This window comes from Plecotus auritus (genome assembly GCF_963455305.1).
Source record: "Plecotus auritus genome assembly, chromosome: 1".
Lineage (NCBI taxonomy): Eukaryota > Metazoa > Chordata > Mammalia > Chiroptera > Vespertilionidae > Plecotus > Plecotus auritus.
The window spans coordinates 83,857,164-83,873,665 of NC_137770.1; the positions used below are offsets into that span (position 1 = coordinate 83,857,164).

The window sequence follows — 16,502 nt, forward strand, 5'->3', positions numbered from 1 at the left end:
ACAAGTGGAAGTAAGGGCCTTTTTATCACCAACTCTAAGGCTTCAGGCCTTGCTGAGGTCCCAGTTTTGAACACATCAACATAAAACTATTCTGTATCATTTGTAAAGGGGTGAGAGTAGTAAGGATCCAAGTGTATGTTCTATCCAAAACCAGACCACCTAGGTTCAAACCTTTGTTTCAGTATTTACTAGATCCATGACCTTGGGCAAAATACTTAACCTTTCTGTACCCGGAGTTTCCTTATATGTAAAATGGGAGTAACAATAGAATCTTACCTCACAAGACTGTTGAGAGAAATAAAAGAGCAAACATATGAAAAGTGCTTAGATTTGTACCTGAAATGTGAAGAAAAATCTCAAAAGGTATTTGCTATTGGTATTATTAATACTACCAACAGTGTCACAGAAAATCGGTAACCTCAAGCCCACATAAATTAAAAATATCTCATGTGACTAATTATAATAATACTAGTAATAATATTATTACCAGGTATGGCACACTTCCTATGTGCTCACCTTGCATTATCTCCCTAAAGGATTGACAACATCCTCACGAGGGAGATGCACTATTATTATCCCCATTTTCAACTGAGAGGTTAAGTAATTTTCTCAAGATCACAACGCCAGCAAGTGGGAAAGGCACATTTATTCCTTTATTCGCCATTTATTGAGTCCTGACTGTGTCAAAGCAGGGGAGAAGCCCGTGGGTACAAAGGTAAACAGGAAGTTTCAGTTTCCAGAGAAGAGGCGGGGCGGGGGCCGGAGTGACGAGTAAACAAATAGCTGTAACACCGAGAGGTAATGTCTGTAATAGAGGCTCACTTCCCACCGCGCGGCGGGTCCCAGACACTCGGACAAGGAAGTCCTGAGAGCTTAGGGGTCCAAAGGAAAGAAAGACGCGGCAGTTACGGGATTAGCAGTTGTCTTTTGACAAACATGTCCTGTAACAGACGTGTTACACCGAAAGGGATAAACAAAGCCGAGTTGAGACACAAGACCGAGCGCTCAGTCCCAAAGCCGGTCTGACCGGCCGGGGCAGGGCCGAGAGGGGTTAAGGCGCGCAGGTGGGCGGGGCGCGCGCCGGAGCAGAGGTGGGGCCCGGCTCGGCCCGCCCCCTGCCTCCGCCCCGGCTGCTCCAACCCCGGGGCGGGCTGGGGTGCCGCCCGGGCAAGGGCCGGGAGTTGGGCCGCGGCGCGTCCCCGTCCCTGCTCTCCCGCCGCGCTCCGCAGACCGGACGCGCTGGGGAAGGTGAACCGCCCCGGGCCGGCCGTGCAAGCGGCCAAGTTTGGCTCGAAAAGGAAGTGGCCTCCAGCTCCGGCAGGTGGCGGCCGGGCCTGGACCCCGGCGCTCGCGGCCTGCGGACGGGCTCCAGGCGAGGGTGCGCCCGGACGGGGCCTCGAGCTGATCGCCGGGCTTCGGGAACCAGCTTCGAGGGAGAGAGAAGAGAGAACGCGAGAGCGAGCGGCGGCCGCCCGGAAGACAACTCCGAAGTTGGCGAGTGGCACCGCCCCTGCTCTCGGGCCGCCGCCCCGCCCCCAGCCCTGGCACCCCGAGCTCCGGCCGAGTGGCCCGAGCCATGGAGACCCCTCGGCGAGGCGGCCCTGCGGGGCTTGGACGCGCGGAGCGGCGCCTCCTCCCCACTGGGTAGACGACGGAAGCTGCCGAACTTCTGCACTACCGGGCCGCTCAGGATGCCGCCAGTCACCCTCCTCTTCCTCCTCCTGGGTGAGAAACAAACGAAACTCCTCTCCCGCCCCCACCCACGCCCCCGGGCTGTCACCCCCAGACGCTCTAGCGCCCTTCCTCCTCCGCGACCCCTCGCCCTTCCCGGCCAGCCCGAGCCCCCCGCCTCCGCCTGCCCCCAGCGCTGCCTGCCCAGCCCCCGGGGAGCCTCCAGTCGCCGCCCTCAGCCCTCATCCTCCCTCTGGCTTCCCCAGATCTCCGCACCCACCCCTCAGGCCATGCTGCCCGAGGTCGCGTACTGCAGTCACCCCCTGCTCCTGCACCCCTTCCCATAAACTACCCGGAAGTCCCAGGTGGCTCCTTTTCCTCCTGGAGTTGTACAGGTGGAGCAAACTTCTAAATGACTCCCTCTCCTGCCCTTTCTCGCTCTTCCTCTAGGAGGCGCGCTGGCCCATCCAGACCGGATCATTTTCCCAAATCCTGGTGAGTAGATGATGCCTCTGGGGACTTGGGGCTTGGTAAAAGGAGGGAAGCACCACGAGAAGGAGTCTCTCTTCCCTGAATTCTTACGGTACCTACATAGTTTTTGAGTGGAGATTATCCACCCTTTATTTTACAGATGGGGAAACTGAGACCCAGTGTGAACCCTCACCTGGTACTATTTTGTTTTTCCCCCAGTCGCCATGCTTGATCTCCCTAGCCAGAACTTAGTTTCCCTGAGGCTAGAGACAGTATTTTTGGTTCCTCCTGGTCCAAGGGCTGACACAAAGCAGACATCTGATTGTATATACTGTTGATACTTAAGGTGAAGCTATGATGCTTGTGGGAGGAAGGGGACCCACTGAAGACTATGACTATATCAAGTATGGGTGGGAGGGAAAGTTTATATGCTCCTTCTTGAAGAGCCCAGGCCCTTGGGGGCCTCAAGTCTGGGGAGGGATAGGATGTTAACAGACTCTCAACCAGTGTCTCTGCCTCTCACCAGCCTGTGAAGACCCTCCAGCAGTGCTCTTGGAAGTACAGGGCACCTTACAGAGGCCCTTGAGCCGGGACAGCCACAGCTCCCCTGCCAACTGCACTTGGCTCATCCCTGGCAGCAAGGATCAGACTGTAATGGTCAGGTGAGCAGCAGGGCAAGACTTTATTCCTCTCCCTGGCTTCTCCCAGCTTCATCATGGGAAAGCCTTCTTTGTGGAATTCCCATCCCTGTCAACAGGGAGAAGAGTAGAATTTGATTTGGCCTCATCCTGTGGTTCCCAACCTTTTTTTTTGGCCATGCCCCACCTAAGCATCTCTAAAATCCTGATGCCCCCCATGACATATAATTCTTATTACCCAAAAAGTGAACTCCTATTCACACGGAGGAAGCCTAAAAGGCCATTAACTTGTTCTAAACAAGCTTCCAAAGAGTATGGCATCCATGAAAGAGAAAAATAAAAGAACAAAAGGATAGTTGAAGTACTGAGGAAGCAATCAGTAAGAAATTGTTTAAATGATAATCCTATATAATAAAAGCCCAGCAACTGAACAGTGGAATGACCAGAATGACTGGTCGACCAGTCGCTATGATGCGCACTGACCACCAGGGGGCAGACAGTCAATGCAGGAGCTGCCCCGTGGTAGTCAGTGCGCTCCCACAGTGGGAGCAGCCACTTGGAGGGCAGGTCCACAGCCACTCAGCTGACCAGGATGAGCAGCTGTTCCTGCAGCAGGCCGATCCCTGCAGGCCACACCCCCTACTAGTGCACGAATCCCGTGCACTGGGCCTCTAGTAATAATATAAATTGATATGAAAAAATAGCAAATAAAGTTTCAAAACATATAGAGAATTGAAATGCATAAATATGTCAATATATATTTATATACTGTATAAGAGGCCCCTAGAACCATAAGAAATGCAAAAAATTGTTAGTAACTCATTCTCGAATTGCCCTCAAAAATCAAATTGTGCCTCACGTTGGGAACCACTGGCCTCATCTGTCCTAAAAGCCTGCCTTATTCTGAAACAGACACAGTGAATTGGATCTGGTTGGGGATGGGCATTTAGCTTAGGTCCTGGTCATCTCTGAAGGTCGACAATCATTCTAGAAACATCCTTGGGGTTCCTATACGGCTGCTCTGAGGAAGTCCTTAATCCTTGCACATCTTTGCCTAGGACTCAGAGCTATTCCCTTATCAGCTAGAACCTTCCTCAGCCTCCCCAGATCCCTGAATAATCCAGGTCTCCCAGGCTCCTCCAACCTTGGGCCATGGGGTTGGGCCCATGTTAATTAAGTACCTGGCTATTTGCTTCACACAGTTCACTTTTCATGAATTTACCCAGAAAGGGGTAGGTGAAGGGAGAGGGAAATCTGTGGAGAGGCTTTTGGAGCAGAGGGATCAAAGTGTCATGGTGATCCCAAGTCTCACTCCCAGGCATTTGGAGGGGATGGCAAGTTCTGGTTAATTCAACTCTATGGTAACTGCCAGTTACTGCTAACACTGTACTTGAGTGACAGTGCTGCAACAACTGGAAAGCAATTCTCCTGTCATGTTGCAGTCCCAGAAGATAAGTCTGTTTTTCCATGGGAATCTGGGATATATCATATAATCTCAAGGTGCCACTGGCCTCTGGTAGGACTAGTGCCATTGACTACTAAGGAATTTAGCTGACTGAATTTTCACTTAGCTATTTGAATTGTGGATAAGTAGATGCTTATGCTTTTGGGGGTAGAAAACTCCTAGGGGAGGAAGAAGCCAGCGGTAGTAGTAAAGACTATCTCACAGCCCTGGACAGTGTGGCTCAGTTAGTTGGACCATCATCCTGTACACCAAAAAGTTTGTGGGTTCTGTTCCAGGTCAGGGCACATACCTAGGTTTCGGGTTTGATCCCCAGTTGCGGCTCATACAGGAGGCAAAGCAATTGATGTTTCTCTCTCACATTGATATTTTTGTCTTTTTCTCTCTCCATCCCTCTCTAAAATCAAAGTATCCTCGGGTGAGGATTAACAAAAAAAGAATATCTCACATCCTGCTGTCCACCCCTGTAGGTTCCAAAAACTGCACTTGGCCTGTGGCTCAGAGCGCTTAATCCTGCGCTCCCCTCTCCAGCCACAGATCTCCCTGTGCGAGGCACCTGCCAGCCCTCTGCAGCTACCTGGGGGCAATGTCACCATCACCTACAGCTATGCCGGGGCCAGAGCACCCATGGGCCAGGGCTTTCTACTCTCCTACAGCCAAGGTAGGCTGGACAGGGTGTCCCTGGGGCTTTTAACACAGGCAGTGGAAGCCCCAGGGAGGAGGGGAGGACCCCTCCAGTTCCGGTGCTTCATAGCCCTTCTCCATGGTGCCTCTGCAGATTGGCTGATATGCCTTCAGGAAGAGTTCCAGTGCCTGAACCACCGCTGTGTGCCCTCAGCCCAACACTGCGACGGGGTCGATACCTGTGGAGATGGCTCGGATGAGGCAGGTTGCAGTTCAGATCCCTTCCCTGACCTGATCCCTGCCTCTGACCCCACCCCACCCTGCAATCACACCTTGGAAGACTTCTATGGGGTCTTCTCCTCCCCTGGATACTCACACCTGGCATCAGTCTCCCACCCCCAGTCCTGCCTCTGGCTGCTGGACCCCCACGATGGCCGGCGCCTAGCAGTGCGCTTCACAGCCCTGGATCTGGGCTATGAAGATGCAGTGCATGTGTATGATGGCTCTGGGCCCCCTGAGACCTCCCGGCGGCTGCGCAGGCTCACCCACCTCAACAATGGCAAGGCTGTCACCGTGGAGACGCTGTCTGGCCAGGCCATTGTGGCCTACCACACAGTTCCTTGGAGCAGTGGTCGGGGCTTCAATGCCACCTACCATGTGCAGGGCTATTGCTTACCTTGGGACCAACCTTGCGGCTTAGGCTCTGGCCTGGGGGCCAGTGAGGGCCTAGGTGAGCGCTGCTACAGTGAGGCCCAGCGCTGTGATGGCTCATGGGACTGTGCCGACGGCACAGATGAGGAGAACTGCCCCAGCTGCCCACCTGGACACTATCCCTGTGGGGCTTTTGGCACCCCTAGTGCCACAGCCTGCTACCTGCCTGCCGACCGCTGTAACTACCAGACCTTCTGTGCTGACGGAGCAGATGAGAGACGTTGCCGGCACTGCCAGCCTGGCAACTTCCGATGTCAGGACGAGAAGTGCGTGTATGAGACATGGGTGTGCGACGGGCAGCCAGACTGTGCTGACGGCAGTGATGAGTGGGACTGCTCCTATGCCCTGCCCCGCAAGGTCATTACAGCTGCAGTCATTGGCAGCCTTGTGTGCGGCTTGCTGCTGGTCATTGCTCTGGGCTGCACCTGCAAGCTCTATGCCATTCGCACCCAGGAGTACAGGTCAGCTGGCTTTAGAGGAGTGGGGATTGAGGGTGAGACAGGGCCCGTGCTGCCACAGGAGACCAGGAGGGTGCCATGTTGGGGATAGGTTCAGTGACCAGCTTATGGGTTGGCTCAGGGGGTTATCCAGCTTGAGGAAAGAGGTTCTTCTTTGAGGAAAGAGCAGGTCTATCTTCTGAAAGCCGTCTCAAGGAAGGAGGGGACCTCAGATGACTTTTGGGAAAACCATGGTATAGCTTCAGTTGTCCTGTTCTGGGTGTGGCGGGAAGAGGCCTGTCCAGGCTGGGACAGGCTACTGTAGCTGGACCACCTGTGACTGAGCAGCCCTCATTCCTTCCAGCATTTTTGCCCCCCTCTCCCGAATGGAGGCTGAGATTGTGCAGCAGCAGGCACCCCCCTCTTATGGGCAACTCATTGCCCAGGGCGCCATCCCACCTGTGGAGGACTTCCCTACAGAGAATCCTAATGATGTAAGTCACTACCCCCAACCCTAGCTCATCCTGCCCCCAACTCCACTGTGGCCCTGCCACTGTCCCTTCCTCCTCTCAGGCTTCTGGCCCTCATCCCTCCGACTGATGTCTCCTCCTCTCCTTGCAGAACTCTGTGCTGGGCAACCTGCGTTCTCTGCTACAGATCTTGCGCCAGGATATGACTCCAGGGGGTGCTTCAGGTGCCCGCCGCCGCCAGCGGGGCCGTACTGTCCGCCGCCTGGTGCGCCGTCTCCGCCGCTGGGGCCTACTTCCTCGAACCAACCCCCCAGCCCGAACCCCTGAGACCAGATCCCAAGTCACACCTCCTGACGCTCCCCTTGAAGCCTTAGATGGCAGCACAGGTCCAGCCCGTGAGATTGGGGCAGTAGGTGGGCAGGATGGGGAACAAGCACCCCCACTGCCTGTCAAGGCTCCCCTCCCATCTCCTAGCATATCTCCAGCCCTCCCTACTGTCCTGGAGGCCCCAGGGCCACTGCCTTCAGTGCCCCTAGAACCATCACTGCTGTCTGGAGTGGTACAGGCCCTGCGAGGCCGCCTCCTGCCCAGCCTTCGGCCGCCAGGACCAGTCCGGCCCCCAGGACCAACCCAAACCCCACCTGAACCCCACACAATAGTCCTGTCCCCAGAGGATGAAGACGATGTGCTGCTGGTGCCACTGGCTGAGCCGGGAGTCTGGGTAGTTGAAGCAGAGGACGAGCCACTGCTTGCCTGAGGTGACCTGGGGGCTCTAGTCACAGTGATAACCCTTTAGAAAACAGCTCAGCTTCACTCCCACTACTTCCCTCCCTGACCCTAGGTCTGAGGGGACTTGGTGAGCCTCCCTTTGGGCCTGTGTAGCTGCTGTCAAGTTAGGTGTCCCTCAGGCAGAGAGAGGGCTCACAGAGCTCCCTCTGCACCCGGCCAGAGATCACAGTCTCTGCACCACCACCCTCTCACACCACCACCATTTGGGTGACTCTTTTTAAAAAGTGAAGTTCTAAGAGGCCATAGGCCTGAACACTCCATCCTTACCAATCCCACACCAAAAGTGGCCTTAAACACCAGCATGCCAATTGGCTGATGACCTCTAGCCCCCAAGGGAAGGATTTAGGCAGGGCCTGTGGTTTTGCCAACTGTGATCCTTCCTATAGGGCCTGGCTCAAAAAAAAAAAAAGTACAACAAATGCTTTTGTCTGATAGGTCATTGCCCAGAAGTCAAGGTTGAAAATAAAGGAATCAGAAATTTAAGATTTTTGTACATGAGCTGTGAGCCTGAGCCCTGCCTTTCTACCAGTCTCAGCTTATGCTCCTTCCTGTGTAGGCCTTTGTTCTGCCCTCTTCCTATTGATCTAATCACACAAACACTCTTGATTTTTCTTATCACTCAGTGGGTAAGACAATTCTAGGGATCCTAAAAACCAACCCTTTCCACCTCCGCTCACCACCTGGGGCCCAACTCTACAGTGATTGATACCATGGTGAGCACCAAGCCTCTTTATTCACTGCCAGGCCGGAAGTCTGGTGAGCCTGCTGGGCCCTGTAGCTGGAAAGGTTTCCATTTGTGGAGTACTCCCAGAGTACAGATCACAGGAGCAGATGGTCCCTGGTGGAATATGGGAGCTGTGATTCCTGCCCTCCACCCTCTACCCCCACCAGACAATTACAGTCTGTCCTAGGCAAGACAGATGAACTTTTAGCAGGCTGCCTCAAAGCAGGCAAAGGTGAATTTAGAGAAAAATCAGAAACATTCTGAGTGTGAAGATGCTGGCATCTACTTGGCCAAATCTAAGAGGTCTTCCAGGAAGAAGGCCCAGACTAGACCAGAACACTGTCAGTAGTTGGAATAGAGTTGTGAATTCCAGGCATGGCGAGTGTCCCCAGGATAAGCAGACTTGAGAGTGAAGTCTATAAGCTGGACCCTGAACCTCAGAAAAGGTGCAGGAACGCAAGCAGTAGCCAGAGCCAAAGAGCTGGAGAGGGTGATGGAGGAGGGAATGATCTGTGGAAATGTTGGAACCAAGCCTCTGGTAAGCAAGGTGATAGAGCTGTCCCAGAGTTTGATATGAAAATCTGGACAAAGGATATAGAAGAAACTATGGGGGTGAGTATTGTGCCCCAGGAGCAAAGCTGAGGCATCCCTGCTAGAACGCCCTCCACCCATCCCCAGGGAAACCCAGTCTCGTTCTTGCCCTTCCTGCCTGGCCTGGCCTATCCCCACCCCTCTGGTAGAGGGCCCTGTTGATTATACCCTGTCAACATCCTTACATGCAGTGCTAATTGCATAATGTTTCACCTTCCCAGTGAGCAAGAGCCTAAGGAATGGCAAAAGGGTATATGGTGCAGTCCTGAGACTCTGGCATCTTGGCTCAGGAAAGACCCAAGTTCCTTTCACTGCAGGTCCTCTCCAGAGATCTCCATTCTTGCTTACTGTTCTTCCTTTGGGCCTTCCTTCCCCAGTGCAACAATCCCTGGGTCCCACCAGTGTCTGACTCAGTGAAACGGAATGTTGATTTCCCCTCCCATTCCTCCATCATCTGGTCTCTACCTTCTTCCTGCTCCTCCTGTCTTCCCTACAGCCATCTCAAAACCTTCAACCTGGTATCTTCATCCCTTGTCCTACTCCAGACCTTTTTTTGTAATGAAAGTGAACAGAGATTCAAGGTAAAAAAAAAAACGCTCCCCATGATGGAACTCCTCAGAATGCTGGAGGGAGGATTTGAAGGTAGAGTTCACTAGGAAGGCCTGTGTGTATAGATTCATGAGCCTAAAAGAAGCTTCTCTGGGTGCTGGGTGTGTGTGCTCTGGGAAATGCAAGCAGTAACACTTATCAGCCACAGTGAAGCTCCAGGTTGGTGGGGAGAAAGCATTGGCCTTGTACAGGCAGTAAGGGAAATCTAGTAAAACAGAGGGTCCTACCCAGGAGAGGGTGGAACATTGGAGAACATTCACCCAAGTTTATTTTAACCATGGCCCAAGGAAAAAGAGGAGGCAACTTCAAATCCTATCAGGATAGACACCGCTATCTATGGTGCCAAATATCAGGGCTGATAGAGGAGGAGGGTGGTGTTCTCAGCTTAAGAGGGGGATTGACTGGAAATGTGAGGACAACAGAATTCAGTCCTTAAGGAGCAGAATCTGGGCCTAAACCAAGTTCCAGGCCCTACTGGGAAGGAAGGGGGTCCCCCAGCCACACAGTAGAGGCAGTGAGAGCACCAATAATTGGGCACTCTGCTAAAGTGTCAGATCCATTATCTTTTGTGGCCAACCCTCATGACAAGGCTGTGCCATAGGCATCATAACCACACAAGCCAATTCACAGGTTCAGAAGCAGCATCCAAGGAATTAGGAGACCAGTCTAGTCTCTACGGAGAGGCAGATTTAAACCTGGGTTGGTTTGCTTCCAAATCTCACCCTTTCCCACTATTTCATAGGATCTCCCATTCCTGAGGGAGCTTGGAGATGGATGAGCACGTATAAGAAAGAGAGATGGTGGTTTAAGGTGAAACCCAACCTGTTCCTGTAGCCTAAAGCTGGTTTGAGGGCAGGCAGAAGTCATAGTCAAGAATCCTTGCTGGGTTCAGCAGCCCCTGACTCACTAATCTGATATCAGAAAAATGAATCCAACTACCTCATTGAGTTTTCCAGCTACATCAAGCTCACACCTTTATAATTTAAAACTTTTCTAAGAACTCATTTTGGAAGGAAATCATTCTAAAACATTACATTCATATTTAGCTCATCGGTGTTCTCCAGACAGTGCTCAGCGATGGAAGTCAGGGATGGGAGCAGCCCCTCGGAGCCAGAACCTAATATAAACTTTTCTGGGATGCTGAGGATCACTCATAGAAACCAATGGCTCCTCTTAAGCTGTTTTCAGAAGTGATAACAGTGTCAGGGGGCTGTTTGCCTTTATACCAAATGATATTAGAGCACTTTTTAAATGCTTATGACTGCTTTAAAAGGTTTTTGTGGTGTTGCTTCCCTTACTACCAGGCTATCAGGGGTCACTTGCTGCTCTAAATGTGCTTCTGATCTATGTGTACATGAACACACATGGACACATTAAAATTGTGAATAACAGATAAATAGTCCATGATTAAAGACTGGAGAGTCTATCCTATTAGTAAAGTGCATGAGTATTGTACCTGTTCAGGAGTCCTTTCTGCTCCCACTAGACCCCACAATGTTACTCTGTAGTTGGTCTACAGATAAATGCATGTTAGTCTGATTACCATTTGCCTCTTCGATTGGGAAAGTCCACCAAAGACTGCAATATGGATTGTTCCCCATAATAGGAGACAGTTGGAATATTTAAGACAAGGAAGGCAGCATAGGGTAGAGATGAAGAACAATCTTTGGCATTGGGAAGATGTAGGTGGGAGTCCTGGTGTCCCTACTTTTTTTCCAGCTGCATGATTGATTTGGAGACAGGCCACCCGCCTACCACTCTGGGCCTTACAGCCATGAGGATGAAAGATATTGTATGAAGACCTGACAAAAATGGGGTCAGCAGGGGCCAGGAAATCAGAATGTTTGGGTGCTTGCAGGTGTCAGGAAGGAAGACCAAGAGTAATTGGGCAGGAACCGAACAGTAATGAGACACCCATCCTGGTTTGACAAAAGGAGGTAGACATTGTGTCTGCCTTGTGAAGCCCTGGTGGCTGACCCAGAGAGGGATTCAAGGGGAGGGGCTAGTATTCTATACCCCACCTTGGAGTTGGGAACCTCCAGAGGGTTAGTCTCTCCCCTTTTTCGTGCTCTGATTAACACTAGGCCGGTGGGCCTGTCCGGGAGGGAGAAAAAGAGGAAGCCCCTGCAATGGTTTGCAGCACCTGAACTTGGTGACTTAAGGAAGCAGCCCAAACAAAGTAACCATCTCTCCTTCCTCAAAGCCCCCATCTACCTAGGGACCAGGCTGGGAAATGGGTACTTTTCTGGGCCTTAGTCCAGAAGGGGTGGTGTGGGGAAGGAGAGGATGGCAGGGAAGCTTGGTGGCAAGGTGGGTGCCTCCTGTCTCTGCATTTCTTTTGGTTTCTGCCTCTAGACCTCCATTTAGCCACAGAGCACCTACTCTGGGCTAGATATTGGGCTAGGAGTCTGGGAACACAGAAGTAAATGATGCATAATCCTGGCTCCTGGAGAAAGACCTCTCGGTCCTTGTGTTCCTGCCTCCTGCCTTCCTCAGCTCCCTTACCCACCAAACCCTCGCCCCACTTCTCTGAGACCCTGTCTCTTCTGCTCTCTGACTTTGTTCCGTTATGTCTTACCCTGATTCTGCAGTGTGTGTGCTCCCAGAGGGAAGCGACACAAAGCGGGGAGGGCAGAAAGGAGGGAATCCCGCTGACATCACTGTTCATTAGCATGTGTGACCTCATCAGGGGCGGGACAATTTCCCCAGGTGTCTGGGGGGGAGGACACGTGGGGGGAGGTGGTATTTAAAGGGAAAAGCTGACAGTGCGGCTGAATGAGATAGCGGTACTGCTGGTCGCCGGGCTGCACACACACGCACACCGATGCATTCGGACCTGGACGCCGACATGGACACGGACACAGAAACCACAGCACTCTGCCCCTCCGGCAGCCACCAGAATTCCTCCCCAGGGACGCCCACACCAGGTGAGGCAGAGCGGGGCAGATTTTGGCTGGAACCATGGGGGTGGGAGCCAAAGCTTTGGTGGGGAGGTCAGAACTAGGGGTTAAAGGAGCTTGAACCCAAACAGCAAGAAGGGAAGAGCAAGTTGGAAAGGGGAGAAGCCTCCCACTCACACTAGGAATGGGGTTGGACTGGGGGGTGGGGGAAAGAGCTGCTTAAATGCCCCCTCCCCCTCACTCTCAGGGCTACGCTGGGGAAATTTGTACTTGGCCCCCTAGGTCCGACTCATTCCCTAGAGGCAGGAGGAAGGGAACGGGAAAGGGAAGGGGCGGTCCCCAAGCCTGGGGAATCACGGGCAAGGGGCTGCCCTGGGGACCTGTTGTAAGGGTTTCTTCTAGCTCCTGGAGGCCCTGGCTGCTAGCCAAGTATTGATCCTAGGCTATTTCCAGCCTCTTTCCATCCCCCTTTGTTGTGTCTGTCCATCTTCCTCCTGTTACCCTGACCCATGCATTGTCACTCTCTTATGCTCCTGCTCTCTCCCTCTCTCCCTCTCCCTCTCCCACCTTTCCTCTTTCTCACCATGAACACAATATTTTCTCCAACTCACTGAAACAGCCAGGGATGCAGGATTCTCACACACCGGCCATGCGCTGGGGGATACTCACCTACAGGGCCACAGGAAGAGGCAGCCCCTCTCATGCACACACCCACAGAGACACAAAGCACACATCTCAAAGAGCAAAGGACCTTCCCTGGGATCAGGCTCCCCGCAAAGTTTTTGACTACCACTACCCACCCCCACAATACATGGCAGCAGCTCCAGTTTCTCATCCCTGAGCCAGCAAGCCAGGGGGTTGCCAGTGCAGGAAGCAGCAGGGGCAGGGCCTCTTGGCCGAAGGAAGAGCAGCCCCCAGGCCAGAGTGTGTGCCTATGTGTCAGTGTGAAGTGTGAGTGGGTGTGCAAGGCTGCACACAGGTGCCTCCCCTGCATGGGGCAGTTTTGAACAGGTTATGGCTATTGGACAAGCTATCAGGTCAGCTCCTTGGTGCCCCACCAGTTCAGGCTTCTGGGGGAGTTTCAGTGTAAGGGGTCAGACCAAGGATTCTCAGCTCCTTCTGGGTCATGGTCATCAACTGGGCCTCTAAAGCTGGAACAACCAGGATTGAGCCCTCTGCAGATGGCTAGGCATACCCTGCTCATAGCTTCTTTCTCTTTGCCCCCCAGAAGCAAATGCCACACTGCTGAAGAAGTCAGAGAAACTGTTGGCAGGGTTGGACCAGAGCGGGCCACCCTCTGCCCCAGGAGTCCCCAGACGAAGAGGCAGTATGCCTGTCCCCTACAAGCACCAGCTGCGGCGGGCCCAGGCTGTAGATGAACTTGACTGGCCACCTCAAGCCTCATCCTCTGGCTCTTCTGACTCCTTGGGCTCAGGGGAGGCAGCCACCACCCAAAAGGATGGCATCTTCAAGGTCATGCTTGTGGGGGAGAGTGGCGTGGGCAAGAGCTCCTTAGCAGGCACTTTTGGCGGTCTCCAGGGAGACAGTGCTCATGAGCCGGAGAACCCAGGTATTTGGGGGAGCCCTGCAAGGGTTGAGGAAGAGCTCAAGGCATGAGCAGCCCCTGGGAGCCAGAACCTAAGAGAAGTTTCTCCAATGCTTTTTGTGGCATCCTCCCTGGAGGATGCTCCCTGGTTCTGGGATCTGAGGCATCCCTGGTTACCAGGTTCACAAGTGTTGAGAGCTTCCTAATGGGCACTGTTCCCTGTCCTTATTTCCCAACAGAGGACACCTATGAGAGACGCATCATGGTGGATAAGGAGGAAGTAACTTTAGTGGTTTATGACATCTGGGAACAGGTGAGAACTAACACCTGGCTGCAAGCAGGTGATGAACCCTGGGAGAAGTGGGGAAAGGCAAAGCCTGGGTGAAGGCTGGTGTATTATCATCTTAGAGAGCAAAGGCCCACAATAGTGTGCATATCATGGCAACAAGATCCACTTCTTTCCAGGGTCTTCTGATCCAGAGGAAAGTTAGGATTTGAATTTGGCAAACCCTGCAGCTGCAAGCCAGGCTACACATTCTGAAATTGACCCTATCCATGCTTTTTTCAGCCTGGAAGAGTCTGACCCGGCAGGAGCTCAGGGCTCTGGAATGTCAGGGAAAGAAAAAGAAAAAGTGAGGACTTGTGAACATTTGAATATAAATGGTTACTATATAGAAACAAGAGACCAGATTACATAACACTTGAATAGCAGTCATTTCTTAAACTTTCTTGAGCTTATGTATCAGAAAACAGGACGGGTTACCCTAGCCTAGGATCCTATGTCTCCAATTCTCCAGTGAGGGGCTCACATTACTAACTTGTACCTCCCCCACAAACACACACTGGATATGGAGATTCCGCCATTAACTAGCTCTGCTGTTCTAAACAGGTGGTTTCTCCCTCACATCCCGATTCCTTGTCCTTGAGATTGTAGGTGCTGGACAGATTTTCCCATGCTTCCCAGCCCTGACATTCTATGACTTTCTGCCCATCTGTAGGGGGATGGTGCGGGGTGGCTGCAGGACCACTGCCTTCAGACCGGGGATGCCTTTCTCATCGTCTTCTCAGTCACTGACCGACGAAGCTTCTCCAAAGTTCCAGAGACTCTACTTCGACTCCGTGCTGGGAGGCCCCACCACGACCTGCCTGTCATCCTCGTTGGAAACAAGAGTGACCTGGCCCGCTCCCGGGAGGTCTCATTGGAGGGTGGGTGTCCTGAACGTCATCCATACTTGCCATCTTAAGGTATCTTCTCCCTTCCAAGTCACCTCTTTTCCATAAGGCTTTTCTACTGTCAGGTGCACAGACTTTACATTTAGCCCCAGGCTAAGCTCAGTCTCTCAATGCCCATGCCTAGGGCCCTGAGGAGCCCTTCTCTTCACTCCCCCTCGCATCTTCTCCAACTGCCCCCCTTTTCCCTCCCCACGATCCCTACTTTGCCCTCTTTGCCTCAAACCCTTTCCGCTGCACACCCTGGCCAGGCCCAGTGCAGCCCCGCAGGCGCCTGATCCCGTCCCTCCCCGCAGAGGGCCGCCACCTGGCAGGAACACTGAGTTGCAAGCACATCGAGACGTCGGCCGCGCTGCACCACAACACTCGGGAGCTCTTCGAGGGCGCCGTGCGCCAGATCCGACTGAGGCGAGGCCGGAGCCACGCTGGGGGCCAGTGGCCAGAGCGGGGCAGCCCCGAGGGCCCCGCGCCACCCGCGCGTCGCGAGAGCCTCACCAAGAAGGCCAAGCGCTTCCTTGCCAACCTGGTGCCCCGCAACGCCAAGTTCTTCAAGCAGCGCTCTAGGTCGTGTCACGACCTCTCCGTGCTCTGAGCCGCGGTCGCCATGGTCACCGCGGTCGCCATGGTCACCACGGTCGTCATGGTCACCACTCTCGGCTCGCCCCCCCGCCCCGCCACGCCCTGTCCGACTTCCTTTGTGAAGACAGCCAAGGCTGGAGGGGGAGGGTGTAGACTCTAGGAAACCAAAAACTCCCTGGACTCCCTGGTGTGACCACGGTTAGAGAGGGGAGGGGGGCGGTCTCTGAAATACCCGCCTCCGCCCCTGGGCGCTGGAGGCAGTACTCAGACCCGAGGGCGGGCGCGCCAACGGGCAGGAAGGAAAATCGTTCTGCAAGGTACAGTATTTTGTTCATTACTTCGCGCTTTACCACCTCTTCGGTAGAGACCCTAAAACCGAGAACTGGAAAAGTGCTTTGTAGACTCTTTTACAGGGTTTTCCACCTTTGTACTCTGCACGAATATGCCTCACCTTTAAGAGATTCTTAAAGGTAAAGACACAGAGACCCTTCTTGGAGACTTTTCCTATAACGTTCTGGCTCTTATCTGCTGCACTTGTCCACTTTGCCTTTAAGAAGTTTTTAAAGGCAAGGGCCTGGTAGTGCTATTTTTTGAGAATTGATTTTGTGATTTATCGTTACACCATGGCACTTCCCCTTTAAGGTTCTTAAAGGTAAGGTGTGGACAGACTTGCCTTCAGATGCCAGCATGAGGAGCTGAGCTGGTGGTAACTCCCCTTTGGCCAGGGCCCAGGAGGTACCAGCAAGGGTCCACCCTTCCCTTTAGAATAAAGAATTTTTCTACTGCACCTGTTCACTTTGACTTTGTTTTCAACGCCCCCACAGAAGGGATGGATGTGGGAAACTCTCATCTGTTACAGACAAGAAAACTCAGGCCCAAAGGAGCAAGGAACTTAAATCTCTAGGGAGGCTTCAGAACTGACTTAGACCTGATATAGTCCGTGACAGGTGACCTTATATAGCCCCTTAGAGATAACTGGGTCTAACTCGTGCCGTTGCCTTGCTGTTGAAGAAACAGGCCTGAAGAGGAGCTAGAAGTAATTTATCTGCT

General features: G+C 53.1%; 2 protein-coding genes across 3 annotated transcripts; both read left to right on the top strand.

Annotated features, from left to right (window-relative positions):
• The first annotated feature begins 1,128 nt into the window (after positions 1-1,128).
• Positions 1,129-7,770, top strand: LRP10 (LDL receptor related protein 10). Of its 2 annotated transcripts, none has more exons than XM_080684597.1 (7): positions 1,129-1,725; positions 2,122-2,166; positions 2,669-2,804; positions 4,774-4,903; positions 5,021-6,038; positions 6,379-6,508; positions 6,636-7,770. In XM_080684597.1, exons 4-7 carry the CDS (start codon positions 4,870-4,872, stop codon positions 7,239-7,241), a joined length of 1,788 nt encoding a protein of 595 aa, XP_080540723.1. In that variant the 5' UTR covers positions 1,129-1,725; positions 2,122-2,166; positions 2,669-2,804; positions 4,774-4,869; the 3' UTR covers positions 7,242-7,770. The 2 variants fall into 2 exon arrangements, with proteins under 2 accessions (XP_080540723.1, XP_080540722.1); XM_080684596.1 differs by having other exon boundaries at positions 1,135-1,725; positions 4,713-4,903.
• A 4,206-nt stretch (positions 7,771-11,976) lies between these two features.
• REM2 (RRAD and GEM like GTPase 2) lies at positions 11,977-16,238 on the top strand. Its single transcript, XM_080658664.1, has 5 exons — positions 11,977-12,124; positions 13,326-13,667; positions 13,883-13,956; positions 14,642-14,849; positions 15,170-16,238. The coding sequence occupies exons 1-5, from the start codon at positions 12,022-12,024 to the stop codon at positions 15,463-15,465; spliced, it is 1,023 nt and encodes a 340-aa protein (XP_080514790.1). The 5' UTR covers positions 11,977-12,021; the 3' UTR covers positions 15,466-16,238.
• The last annotated feature ends 264 nt before the right edge of the window (positions 16,239-16,502 follow it).

What these genes read in the sequence shown, in the direction of transcription:
- REM2 (XM_080658664.1), top strand. Translation starts at nt 12,022, where the DNA reads ATGCATTCGGACCTGGACGCCGACATGGACACGGACACAGAAACCACA. An exon ending in CCCAGGGACGCCCACACCAG is followed by an intron (nt 12,125 to 13,325) that starts GTGAGGCAGAGC and finishes TTTGCCCCCCAG; the next exon opens with AAGCAAATGCCACACTGCTG. An exon ending in TCATGAGCCGGAGAACCCAG is followed by an intron (nt 13,668 to 13,882) that starts GTATTTGGGGGA and finishes ATTTCCCAACAG; the next exon opens with AGGACACCTATGAGAGACGC.
- LRP10 (XM_080684596.1), top strand. Translation starts at nt 1,692, where the DNA reads ATGCCGCCAGTCACCCTCCTCTTCCTCCTCCTGG. An exon ending in CCTCCTCTTCCTCCTCCTGG is followed by an intron (nt 1,726 to 2,121) that starts GTGAGAAACAAA and finishes CTCTTCCTCTAG; the next exon opens with GAGGCGCGCTGGCCCATCCA. An exon ending in CTACAGAGAATCCTAATGAT is followed by an intron (nt 6,509 to 6,635) that starts GTAAGTCACTAC and finishes CTCTCCTTGCAG; the next exon opens with AACTCTGTGCTGGGCAACCT.